The sequence below is a fragment of the Protopterus annectens genome, chromosome 6.part0, assembly GCF_019279795.1.
Source record: "Protopterus annectens isolate FY-2018-M chromosome 6.part0, PAN1.0, whole genome shotgun sequence".
In the NCBI taxonomy this organism is placed as follows: Eukaryota; Metazoa; Chordata; order Ceratodontiformes; family Protopteridae; genus Protopterus; species Protopterus annectens.
This window is the reverse complement of record NC_056737.1, coordinates 1,783,932,834-1,783,946,737: the sequence shown is the minus strand read 5'-3', so window position 1 is coordinate 1,783,946,737 and position 13,904 is coordinate 1,783,932,834. Positions and strand designations below refer to the sequence as shown.

The 13,904-nt window shown below is 39.3% G+C and overlaps 1 protein-coding gene across 2 annotated transcripts in view; it reads left to right on the top strand.

Moving 5' to 3' along the window:
- The window catches only part of LOC122804935 (tissue factor pathway inhibitor-like), an 844,713-nt gene that overhangs the window by 541,015 nt on the left and 289,794 nt on the right, over positions 1-13,904 (top strand). For both annotated transcript variants that reach the window (XM_044075154.1, XM_044075153.1), the window contains exon 3: positions 7,940-7,972. In XM_044075154.1, coding sequence (XP_043931089.1) covers positions 7,940-7,972 — 33 coding nt within the window. The remainder of the gene's footprint in view (positions 1-7,939; positions 7,973-13,904) is intronic.

Here is a 13,904-nt window from a genome sequence, read left to right as displayed (position 1 = left end):
AGCAAGTCAGCATTTTAAACTTTCAGTCTTGTAAAAGTCAGTATTGTGAAATTTCAATCATATGAAACTTCGACATTCTAGTCTCGGTATTATGGGTTCAGAATTTTTGTATATCAATGCTGTGAAATAGACCCATATATATATATATATATATATATATATATATATATATATATATATATATATATATATATATATATATATATATATATATATATATATATATATATATATATATATATATATATAGGTTTACTATTGAAACTGTGTACATCGACCAGTCATATGGTCAACCCAAAATCTTGAATTCAGAATGGCGAAAATGTGGCCAGGTTGAAACTGAATACATTGACACCCATAGTTGGATGTATTCAACATAGCAGGAGGTGACGCCAGTCACCCATTCTATGCAGCTTGCCATACCATCACATTCCACGGTCAACAGTATGTGTATTTTACTATTTTGTTGTGAGGGTTCTCCCCTGTGCCCCCCACACCCCCTGCAAAGTGAGGAAATGGGTTAATTCCCTGTTCCTTACTGAACTGCAATCTCTGTTTACAATGCCAAACTCAGATAATTGAACTACACTACCCATTCCCGTTAGTGTAGCTGATGCTTTTTTGAGTCTGCATTCTGCCCATTTGAAAACTGCCTTTCGACCACATACCGGTTGACAGCAGTCACTTTGCATATTCAGTAGTAAACCATATATATATATATATATATATATATATATATATATATATATATATATATATATACACACATATATAAAACATAGTCCAAAATATTATGCAAAATCAGGGACAGTTGACAGCTTATATGCCTCCATACACATATGCAAAAAAAAATAAAATAAAAACAGACCAAAATATAATTTGCAAATAGAGACAGTTGAAAGCTTACCTCAATGCATACATATATACATAAATTCATACATCATACATTCATACACACATACATATCACATGCACACACACACACACACACGCACACACACACACGCACACGCACACGCACACACGCACACACACTTTAACTATTTACTTTCTTCATACATACTTGTAATAGCAGGGAAAATACCTAAAAATAATACTATATACTTAAAAAAAATGTATACACGCATATACATATACATTTTGTTCCCACACTCCTGCCATCTTTCATATGTTAACCCCTTCCTTTTACTAGGATCAGACTATCTCAGTCACTTGAGGCAGCCTGAGCCAATAGGAAGGGCTCCACACTACTTCTTGCAGCAGCCCAGTGACACTCTCATGGAGCAGTTGTTATGCTGGTGCTGATTAGTATCAAACAAACCCAAATGTTGGTTATGAAAATAGCTTAGGAAGCAATCAAATTAAGCCAGTAGGGGGTGGGGGTGTTCAGATATCCGTGAGAATTCTGTGCATCTTCACATATGAGTGGAGGCCTGATGACTTGAAATTAATCACAGTCAGAAAGTATACTGAACACAGTTTTGTTTTGTTTTGTTTTGTTTTGCCAGGGGAGTAGCAGCTAGTACCATGAGACATCCCCGTCTGACTCTGAGGAAACTGAAACATAATCCTTTTCGTTTTCTGAGAATGTTAATAAAAAATCAAAATTATTTCAGTGGGAGCAGACTGAAATCCTTTCATCTCAGAGGAAATTTTATGACCTCTGCAATTGGATTTACCTTAGCTAGCAGTTTTTCCTCCAGTTTATCAGCTGAGGAGGATGTTTCCTTAACAGCTGGCAGTATGCCTGCAACTCAAGTTCCTACAACCAAATATCCTAACACATTGTATAAAATCCCACAGTCTCACAAATATCCGATGAGTAATTCTAAACTGCATCCTACTGTAGTTCCTGGCTATAATTCTTCTTGTGCTAAACTGTTTGCTAAGGCTAATCCTACTCCTTTAGATAAGGATGAGAAAGCCTTTGAGAAATATGGCAAAAATGTTCATTTGTCCACTGCTTTGGTTTTTAGAGTTTTAGGCTTTTGCTGGCTAAAGTAAAAACAAGGAATGTACTCTTTTCTGATTTGAAAGCCTCTTTGAATTTTATTATTGGTTCTGCTTCACAAATTACCAAACACTGTCTTGAGTACGTGTACGATGCTGCTAATGCTCTTTCTAGGACTGCAACTACTAGTTCTGTTATGAAAAGATTTGCTTAGTTGCACCCTCAAAATCTTACTGAACCTGTAAAGTCCAAAATTATAAATTGTCCTCTTGGAAAAATATTCTTTTTGGTTCTTGCGCTGCTGAAGTACCAAAACGTTTGATGAGATAGGAAAAGTGATTCCAGTTTTAAGAACTTTCAGTTCAATTCCTGGCCTTCTATAAAAAAAACAAAGCGGAATGGGGGAGATTCCCAGAATCAGGGGTAGCCCAAAATGTATGAATGACTATATGACTATTCATTATCATCTTCTCAAAGACATTTGGGTCCCAAGAGTAATCCACAAGTTTCAAGAAAGGAGTGAGAGTCCCTTCCTGCTTTCCAGAGAATTTACCCTCATCCAGAAAACCAATCGGCCTTGTTCCCCTTAATTTTAGATGACATGTTACCTGGGGGGGGGGTCACAGTCGATGTACCTTCAGAGCAGAGAGGCAAAGATTTTTTACTTTCAAATCATTATAGTGGCATAGAAAGATGAGAGATGGAAACCAGCACTGGGTCTTTCCATTCTCAACCTGTATGCAAAGGTACCAACTTCCAACATGTTATCTTTTCCAGCATTGTGGTCCCTTGTCCCTGTTACATGGTATGTGTGGACCCCCTTCTCCTTGTTATGTGTTGACTTTAAGGATGCATATCACCATACCCCAATCTGCAAGCAGTTCAGATTTTCTTAAGATTCTCTGCACTTGGATCTCACTTTCACTTCTCTGTCTTACCCTTTAAGTTTGCTACCACTCTAAGGGTATTTACCAAGCACCTGACCCTGGTAATCACATACTGTAGACTTCAATGCATTCATTTCTTTCCATATTTGGATGACTGTCATATATATGAAAGACTGTTCTACCAACTGTTAGGATTCCTTGAATTTTGTCAGGGACATTCTCCATAATCTGGGGTTCCAACTAAATTAGCATAAATATTCTGTTGTTCATTCCCACTGGATAGTGTTTTTGGGATTCCTTCTAGACACTTCCATAGGAACAGACTCTTCCTGCAGATCAAAATAGCTCTGTACAGAGAAATCTAGGCAGACTCTAGTTTCCACCAGAGAGTATCTCAGAATACTAGGATTCATGCCTTCTATGATCATCATGATACCATAAGCCAGATTTCTCATGAGGAAAATTTAGTGGTTTCAAGTTCCAGTGCTACCTTTTGTGAAAAAGGATGTTCCTTTGCTGAAGGACCTAAAGGTCTCTCAGTCCAGGCTTCCTATTGTCCCTGCCAAATCCCCTATCAGTTGTTCACAACAGATTTCACTGACTTTGCATGGGGAACAGTGTCACAGAGGATAAAAGAAAAAGGTTTGTGGAGCAAGCAGAACAGACAAAAGTACATAAACATTAAAGAGATGGTGGCCGTGATCAGAGCTCTGAATGCTTTTAACCATCTTTGGTCACCAAGACCTCTTCAAGCAGTCAAAGACAACACTACAGTAATGTGGTACTTGAACAAACAGGGAAGGACTAAGTCCTATTCCCTTTGCAGACTTGCTATGATAACCTGGGAGACAGCTACCCAGCTCAGTTTGACTCTTCAAGCTTCATACATCCCATCAAAGTAAAATGTTGTTGCAGTCAAGCTGTGCATGAGAAAGGCAGACCCTCATGAATGAAAACCTCATCTTGGCACCTTCTAAGAATTGATCCATCTCTGAAGAGTACCTCAAATAGATCTGTTTGCCACCTTGCAAAACAAACAGTTGCATAATTCTGTTCCAGAAAGCCCCTGCAAGCAGGCCTGGAAGACAAATGCCTTTTCATTTCCCTGGATGGGAATGTTTCTGTATGCTTTTCCACCCTTTTCACTAATACCTAGAGTTCTTCTAAAAATCCATAAGAACTTAGCAAGGATTATAGGGGCAACTCCCTTTTGACCCAGGCAACAGTGGTTCTCCCTTCTTTTCCATCTAGACAAGTGCAATTACCACAGACTTCCATTCAGAGTGGATCTACTCACACAATATATGGTTTGTTTGGTACACTCCAGTATGTAAACTCTACAACTGACAGCCTGGATGATACAGCATTGATTCCTTTTATGCACCTGTTTTCTGAGGGCATGCATCAAGTACTAAAGGAGGCCAGAACACCTGTTACTAAAAATCATATATGAGTACATGAAATAGATTTTCTAGTTGAGCCCGTTCTAAGAAATAGGATCCTTTTAAGGCCAAATTACCTTAGGTGTTAGATTATTTTTGTGAGTTACTGTCTTCTAGCATATTCTTCCACCAAGGTTTGTTTGACGGCCATCTCTTCTCATCTAGACTCCTCCTCTTTATTCCTGTCCTGAAGTTGAATGGTTTTTGAAAGGGGTTTTACACACTTCCTGTCCTAGAAAGCAGCTGAATCCTTCTTAGGTTCTCAGTTTTGTTCTTGAAAATTTACCATTGCTCCATTTGAACCAGCTCATGAAGAAGAATTATGGTTCATGTCATGGAAGACTGTCCTCCTTATTGCTCTGGCATCCACTCAAAGGGCATCTCAGTTACAAGCCCTTAGGGTGAGCCAGCCCTACCTTATTTTTCACAAGGAGAGCAAATCTTTAAGAACAAGTCTGGTTTTAAAAATAATAATCCTATTTGTTAACCAGGTAGGTGCACTGGACACCACAGTGCTTTTTCAGGGGTGACCTGGGAGCAATGTCTGGTTAAGCAACTTGTTCAAAATCACAAAGGAGGCAAATGAGTACTAAGGCAATCAAAAGGGGCTAAAGCTTCTACCCTTAACCTCTGTGCCAAATGCTAGATAAAGATGAGTCAATCCATTACTCTTCCTGTGTTTTATCCTGAACCCAGGGGTAAGGGAGAGAAGATTTTTCATACTCTGGATGTCAACAGACAGCCCAGTTATTACTTGAAAAAGACAAAACCCTTTCAAAAAGTTGAACAGCTATTTGGTTCTTATGGAAGTAAGAAACAAATAAACTACTTTATAAACAGGCTGTCTCAAGATGGTTGTCACAGGCTGTTTCTTTTTTATGCTCATCATGACAAAACACTTCCAGGCAGGGTCACAGGCCATTCAACCAGAGCTTTGGCTTCTTCACTGACTTTTTGAAAAGGAGTAGACTCTAGCCATACTATAAAAGCAGCTACTTGGTCCTCAGGTCATGGTTTTACCAAAAAAATATATGTTGGACTCTTTATCTAGGTCCAGAGCTCATTTTGGAAAGACCATTCTTCAGGGTATGTTGGATATGTGATCCATTCCCACTCCCTGTTCCAGTTAGTTATGGTAATATATCTACTAAGGTTTGGCTACTGCTGCAGTGATCATTATGCTGAACATACTACAGTTGTGTAAGAAAAATGGGGTCCATATTAGAACATCAACTTTTTAAAATGTCGAATGTTCTAATATCGACCCCTATTCAGCAAACGCTGACAGCACTGAATATGCAGAACAGCAAATTTTTTCCAAGGGAAAATATTTGCTGTTCCGACACACATACACACAACACAAACACACCAAACAAACAGCAATCCACACACATACACCTAAAATCCTACATCTAACCCTCTACTAAACTGCACACACACCACTAGCTATCCACTTACCTTAACCCAATCCTAACCCTAAGGTCTGTCACTATCGCACACTCACCTCACCCACGCCCTAATCCTAACTCACCTACCACACCCTAACCCTCACATCAACACAATCGCATATTTACCTGACCCGCACCCTAACCCTAACTCACCTACCCCGAGCCCTAACACTCATGTCCACACAATCGCACACTTACCTGATCCTGACCTGTAACTTTCCACCACAGTGCTGAACATAACAAAGCCACAGGAACGGCCAACTGAATTCCTTCCCTAGGAAGAAATTTGGTGTTCTGCAGCTTTGCTATTTTCAGTGTTCGCTGAATAGGGGTCGATATTAGAACATTCAAAGTTGTGAAACTTCGATGTTCTAATATAGACCCAGAAAAATGTACCATAGCAGTAGATATTCAAAAAGATCAGTGTTGTAATTGCCATTCTGTCCCATCAGCTCCCATGTTTACTTTTATTTACGATGCCATGGTATGGATTTTTATGTATATATTACTTCAGGTCTTCATTTATAAATAGTTTACAGATAATGGTTAAGCCATTCTATTACCTGCAGATATGTTTCTAGGATTGAAACTCCCTTCTTGAGGCAAGAAACCTCTGAAGCTGTTGGCACACAAACTATTCCTTTTACACTACTCTCTATGAGCCACCCTGCAGTTAAGACATGTGGAAGGGGAGTTATACTTTTGAGAAGCTAGTCAGTGGTCATATTCTAGGCTGGATATAATCCATTTATCTTTGGCTACTTCAACAGTGATCTATTAGAACATCTACTAATACGCTAAGTTTTATTTGCACAATTGTACTTTCTTGTGGTCTTCAGATTTGTGATTGTAGAATATAAAATAATGTTGGATGGTAATTATTTAAACATGTCAGACTATTCTAAAGTTTCAAGTCAAATGTACATTGCTAAAATGTATTACAACTATTTAGTGAATTACCTGTCAGTGTGGGCTATTCCATTTTAATCAGTCATACTAGAAAGTGCATTGGAAGATGCTTAAAGTCTTAATCCAGGATTAAAATGAATAGAAGGTTGTGTCCTTGACATGCCAAAAAAATATTTGGTGGGAGGAAGTTATGAAGAGACCACTATTAAGACAAAAGAGACATTGGAATTGCATAGCTGTACATATTTAAATATTTTTATTTTAAGATCATAACTCTGAATACCTGTTAGCTGCACTATGTTAAAAGAACAACAAGAAGCTGCTGAACATAAAATAATCTTTAGCAAATAAATATACACCTTGTTATGGCGAAACACTAATTATTAATAATAACAGGACATATCTATGTAAATTATCTTCTACGGATTTATATGTACTTTATATCTATTAAAATTTAACATACAGTTTAGAAATCAATGGTTGTGTAGAGCTGGCAGAAGCAAAATAAGTAAAAAAATACATCTGCTACATAAGAAAAGATATTTTCATGTGGTTGCTGTGTGTCCAAGATAATATAATTATGTTTCCTACTCTGAACCACACTTTGAAAAAGTAATATTAGGAGTTAATAAATAGATTGCACTTCAGTTTTTTGCAAAAAGAAGAATCATCCTTTGATAAGATTGCTGTCATCCTCAGCAGTCACTGAAGATTAGAAGAAAACTTCACAAAGGTCACAATAAAGATTTTTGATTGGAGTATGAGTATAGGTTTTAATATATGTGCTGAATGTTTTAATTTGATATTTTTTTGCAGGTTGTGAATTTAAATAAACTAAAACTGAACTTGAGTTTTAGCAGCTGTGTATTTTTCTGCTATACTTTCTCGAATACATGTTTTAATCCACTGTTGATAGGTATGCCTTTCTTTCTCTGAAACTGACACTTGGTGCATTGTTGCTATATTTAGTCAGTCTGTGCATGCTAACTTATTGATTTTAAGTCTTGTGTTGTAGTTATGCATGTACACAGGCCATATGTGAAATCAGATTAATTAAGTTTTGTGCAGTTATGGCAGTACAGATAATAAACATGCAAATAAATAAATGGTAAATTTTGAAAAATTGTTTGGAAACAAAAATGTGTTTCAAATGCATACTTAATGAGTTTCTTTGCCGACTAAGTGCTGTGTTTATACCTTTAAGTTTGTTTTAATGTTTTCTGTATGTCTCCATTATATTAAATGTAGCTTATATGGGGCCATCAATGAATACTTTGTTTCTTTCTTCTTTTTACTTTATAGATAAAAAGTCGAAGCAAAGACATCAATGGCAAGGTATGGAATTTTATTTTAAAATCTCTGTGTTGTAAATAGAATACTAGAAATGTGTACCATATTAAAGATGAAACAACATTAGGGTTATTTTGTGTTAATGTCTTCACTACAGTTGCTTTGTTATAGAAGCAAATTTAGATAAGTGTTCATTACACATTTAATTTCAGTGGTCTGCAGTCATTTTGGAGTTTTACACACACAAATTATATGAATATTAATAAAAATATATATATATATATAATATAAGTATAAGTATATATATATATATATATATATATATAAATGTATATTTTATATATATATATATATATATATATATATATATATATATATATATATATATATACTATATATGTGCAAAATTATGCACTCTAGTACAATTCACATCACAATTAATAAAAAGGTATCAAGCATCAGCAGTTTTACTATTTAATATATTTCTTTTAAAAAAGGGAAACAAATTTACTCTTTTAAGAAAAAAAAATTAGTTGCATGTGCTTTGTTTTTACATTTCTGAATTTTTTGTGCTATCTGAATCTGAGTGATAATTGGTAATTGGTTCATAGGCTCATAGGTTCATACTAGGCTATCTGCCCTAGGGCATTTCTAAGCTTAGCCAGAGTGTGTTTGGCTTTCGCCACCCATTTTAAATTAATTTTGCTATGCCCTTTTTCGAGGTTAGTATACTGTGCCTCTGCCTAACAGTGACACAGAAGTGATACTCGGGGTAAACCTACGATCCCCCATCCACTCATCAAGATTCCTCTTGAAGAGAGTCATTGAGGGACTCTGCCTAACCTGGGCTGGGATTTTATTCCAGAGTGAAGGGAGCCTTTGGGTTATGAATCTGTCCCTCCAGCATGTCCTATTTATTTCAGTGCTGAGGTTCAAGTCTCTCGAGCACATAGCTCGATGGGATTTGGATTTTCTGAGGTGCAGCATGTCCATTAATTCCGGGTTGGACATGGCTTTATACGTCAGGCACAGATCGCCTCTGAGCAGGCGGTATGCCACTGAGTAGAGCTGGAGTTTCTTTAACCGGGCAGCATATGGCATCTGTTTGAGCCCTTTGATCCTCTTGGTGAGGTACTTTTGGGGTCTTTCCAGTTGCTGCAGGTGTCTGGTAAGGTACATCCCAAAAGGGGCACTGTACTCAATTATGGGCCTGATGAGGGATGAGTAAAGAGGCACGATAACCACCCCTGATCTAGATGTGAATCCCTTCATGATTAGGTGGGCTATATAAAATGTTTTTCTAACCATTTTGGCCACGTGGTTGTCAAATGAGAGATTGCTATCAACTTGGGTCCCCAGGTCCCTAATTACTTCTTCCGTACTTAATGGATTACCACTTATGTGGTAATTTGTGGGCAATTTGTTTTTGCCAAAAGGGATGACTATACACTTTTTGGCATTTAGCTTGAGGCCATGGCTCTGGCACCAGTTGTCTGTTTCTATGAGGCCCTTTTGGAGGATGCTTGTGTCAGCTGGGGAGTCAATTATGGCGCACAGTTTGCAGTCATCTGCGAACTTGGTCAGCCACAGTCCTTCCGTGTTGGCCTGTACCTCTGAGAAATATATACCAAACAAGAGAGGTCCCAGGACTGAGCCTTGTGGGACGCCACTTGTAACTGGATTGGAGTCTGACATGGCTCCAGCAATTCTAACCATGTGGGTTCTGTCCTTGAGCCAGTTTGCAACCCATCTAATGACATAGGGGTTTATATTTAAGCTGGTGAGCTTATCTATAATGCCCGAGTGGGGTATTGTATCGAAGGCTTTTCCGAGGTCCAGGTAGGCTGTGTGGACCACCTTCCCCTTGTCAATGGCCTTTGTGACTGTTTCAAAGAAATCGACCAGGTTTAAGAGGCAGGATCTGCCCTTAACAAAGCTGAACTGGGTAGGATCCAGTGTCTGTAGGTCCCCAATATCTTTATTTATAAGGTCCATGATGATCCTTTCCATAGCTTTGCAGACCAAGCTAGTCAGGCTTATGGGGAGATAGTTTCCAGGATCCGTTGAGGCACCACCTTTGTGGAGAGGGACCACCATTGCTGTACGCCACTCTTTGGGTACATATCCTGTAGTAAGGCTAGGATTGAACAGTAGTTTTATGTTTGGGTTTAGCTCTTCTTGGAGTTCATGTAGGACGCAGCCTGGGACACCGTCTGGTCCCATTGATTGCCCTTTTGATGGGGAGGGGGGGAGAAGTTTGCGCTGAACCTGTCAGCTAGGATGTTGGCAATGCCTGTGGGTTCGGTGTATTTTTTTGTCATTTTGGACTAATTCTGAGCATATCTGGGAATTCCCACCCAGGTTCCTAACATAACTAAAGAAAGCCTTGTGATTATCCTTAGTGTCCTGTGCAATTTTTCTCTCGAAGCTGGCCTTAGATGATTTTATGAGTGCCCATAGTTTTTTGCTAATACTGATCAGAGATGCCTTCCCTTTTTGGGATTTTGCTCTATCATGTAGTAACTTCCTCCTTCTATTGTATAGTTTGTTTATGGCTGGGGTCCACCAGACAGGACGTCTGCCTTTGGAGAATTGGGTCTTGGTTTTATTTGGGATTGCATGATCCATGCATTCCTGAAGGTGTTCATAGAATGTGTTTATAAAGGATTCTGCGGTCTGGGCTGTATTTTCCACAGGCCCGGGGGCTTTGAAGGATTCCACCTTGGTTTTGAGGAGTGTGAAATTTGCTTTAGAGAAGTTTTTCATTGTGGTTTTCTGGGCAGGGGGTGGGGTTGGGATGTGAATATCCAGTGAGATTAGTTTATGGTCTGATCTTACCAGTGAGGGATACACTTCTGGTCTGGAGCATAGAGTCCCCATGTTGGTGATGATCAGGTCCAGTATGTTTTCTCCTCTTGTGGGAGTGGTAACAAGTTGTTCCATAGCATTTGAGTTTATAAATTCTAGAAACCTTTGGGCTAGGGTGTTGGAGCTAGAGTAATGCTCCCAGTCTATGTTTGGGTAGTTGAAGTCTCCCAATATAATGGTGTTTGGAGAGACCTTCATATTTTCCAGTGTTCTCAGGAAGGCCGAGTGGAGTTCCTGGGCTTGGGAGGGTGGTCTGTAGCAGGCTATAAACTGGAAGGCAGTTTTACCCACTGCTAGTTGCACATGGATAGTCTCTGATGCTTCGTGCTGTGCCACCAACCTGGAGGTGTGGGTATCTTTGACGAATATTGATACTCCCCCTCCTTTTGTGGTTTGGTCCAAGTTTTGGGGCTGAAAAGCATGGTATGAGGTATAACCTGGTAGTGCTGGGGTGCTCTCGGGAGCCTTGAACCAGGTTTCTGTTACTGCACAGATATCGATGTTCTCCATGCTAAGGAGAGTTTCGAGTGCATGCATCTTGAGGTTTAGTCTTCTGGCATTGAGTAGCACTACTCTTAGTTTCTTATCCCTTGTGATACCTATGGAGGTGGGTTTGTCTTTTGAGCCTTGCCTAAAAAAGGCACTATGGGGGTAGCAAGAGCCTTTGCCAATATCCGAAAGCCCAGGGGTGATAGGTGCAAGCTGTCCCTAGCGAAGCATCATGGCTTGTCGAGCATGTCATCCCAGGCTGACAGGCATTGGATCCCCTTTGAATGACACCATTTCTTCATATTGTGGCATCATTCTTGGTGAGGGTAAGATGCTACTCAAGGTCAGGGTCATACCGGCCTGGGCTACATGCTTAGAGAGCTCCTCTATGTCTCTTTTCATGTAGTCCAGGGAGGTACGTCTCAGGTCATTCACACCAGCATGGACAATGACTGAGTCATATCTGTACTTGCCTTGGAGTGACCTGAGTGCTTCTGTTATGTGGCGGATCCTAGCGCCCGACAGGCAGCTCACCGTGACCTTCTCCTTGTTCAGCTTGGTGAGCGGGACGTCAGTGTGCCTGACGATAGAGTCACCTATTACAAGTGTACCAGGTGTGTTGTTTAGCCTTAAGGGCTGTGACTGTTCAGCACACTGGCTTTGTGAGCTATGTATTGCACATGTTTTATTTTGGGGTAGCGGTTGCTTGGGTGTCTGCTTTGGAGGTCTCTGCTGCTTAGGCAGATTTTTATTTAGAGCCTCCGAGTATGTTTTTGTGTGTTTATGTGTTTGGTTTGATGTCGTGGTAGGTCTATGTGAGACTGGAATTGTAGTGAGTGTGGTTTCCTTTTCCTCCTGACTGGTTATGCCATTACTGAGTTAAGAGAGCTTAGCCTCCAGTTTGGCTATATGGTTGCATCTCTCACATGTGTTGGAATTTGTTTGGAGGAGGAGAGGGTTGTCTGTGTACATGAGGCAGTTGTAACATTGCTTCAAGATTCCCAGATTCACCAGCTGGACTGGAGAGGAGATTGACAACTAACCTTTGGACATGCTAGAATAGTATTGGGAATTCCTTTATAATTGAAAAAAAGGGCCAATGGGGAACAAGGTACTCAAGGGGAGTTTGTGAGGGTGTAGTGCTTTTAAATTTTTAGTGCTGACTTATATAATTGCTTTAGTGAGCAAGTGCCAGGTAACTTAAATACAATGTGCTACAGGTAACTTAAATGCAAAAACGACAAACAGTAACTTTCATTCAAGTGAAACAAGGAAATAAGTACAGTAAGCAATGCAGATATCACTAGGGATCCACAGAAGCGCTGAAAAGCTGCGTTTTAGGTGGAATTAGCGTTTCAGGGAAATAACAAGCAAACAAACAACAAGCATATAAACAAAGCTAGATTCAGCAGGCCTGGATCTAGTCTATGCTACAGCAAACAAGGTGTACCAATTTCATAAAGAAACAGTTCAAATATGCAGGCACTATAAGCCTTTAACCAGAAATTCTCAGCTCAGAAGGGCAGAGTCCAGCCTCTCCTCCCACAAGAGTGCAGACCACGAACCTTCTTAATGTAAAATAACTGGCCTGAAGCCCAAGTGCTTAAACCAGAACTAATACACTTTTAGAATAACAGACACTGAGCCCTCAATCAGCAGTTCCCAACTTAGAAGGATGTAAGCTACCTGTCCTGCCACCACAGTGCAGGCCACAAACCTTCCTAATATAAAACAACTGGTCTGAAGCCCAAGTGCTTAATCCAAAAGACTTAGAATTATAGCTACACTTTAATCAAGTTACTACCAAGCAGTAATAAATACAATTGAATAAAGAATGCCTGGATTAGTGCTCAAGTTATACAAACAAAGCTAGATTCAGCAGGCCTGGATCTAGTCTATGCTACAGCAAACAAGGTGTACCAATTTCAGTAAGAAGCAGTTCAAATATGCAGGCACTATAAGCCTTTAACCAGAAATTCCCAGCTCAGAAGGGCAGAGTCCAGCCTCTCCTCCCACAAGAGTGCAGACCACGAACCCTCTTAATGTAAAATAACTGGCCTGAAGCCCAAGTGCTTAAACCAGAATTAATACACTTTTAGAATAACAGACACTGAGCCCTCAATCAGCAGTTCCCAACTTAGAAGGATGTAAGCTACCTGTCCTGCCACTACAGTGCAGATCACAAGTACTCAGTTGTATTTATTTATTTTTAGAAAATAAGGTGTTAGATATGTTTCTTTTTATAAAACATGCACTAAATTATAGAAAATAAAATGTTAAGTTAAAACTTCTAGGGGAAAATAAGAAACGTGGTGGAAGGTTTACTCAGGACAGACTAAAATTCCAAAAAACTATGATTTCCATGTTGAAATGCTATCAGAGGGATTGTATTTACTTCACCTGATTCATATCTACTTCCTCCTGGACATTCCTCTAGTGAGTGACAGGAGAATTCCAAAGGAGTTGAAAAGTAAGGTATACAAAATGGTTTACTATCAAAATGTGGAAAATCAAAATAATTTTCTACCTTTTGTTCGAACCAGTTTGCCGAAATTGGTAATAGCAAATTAGCAAAATTCCAGAAACGTAACATGGAATCTACATTTAAATACCAGAAGTT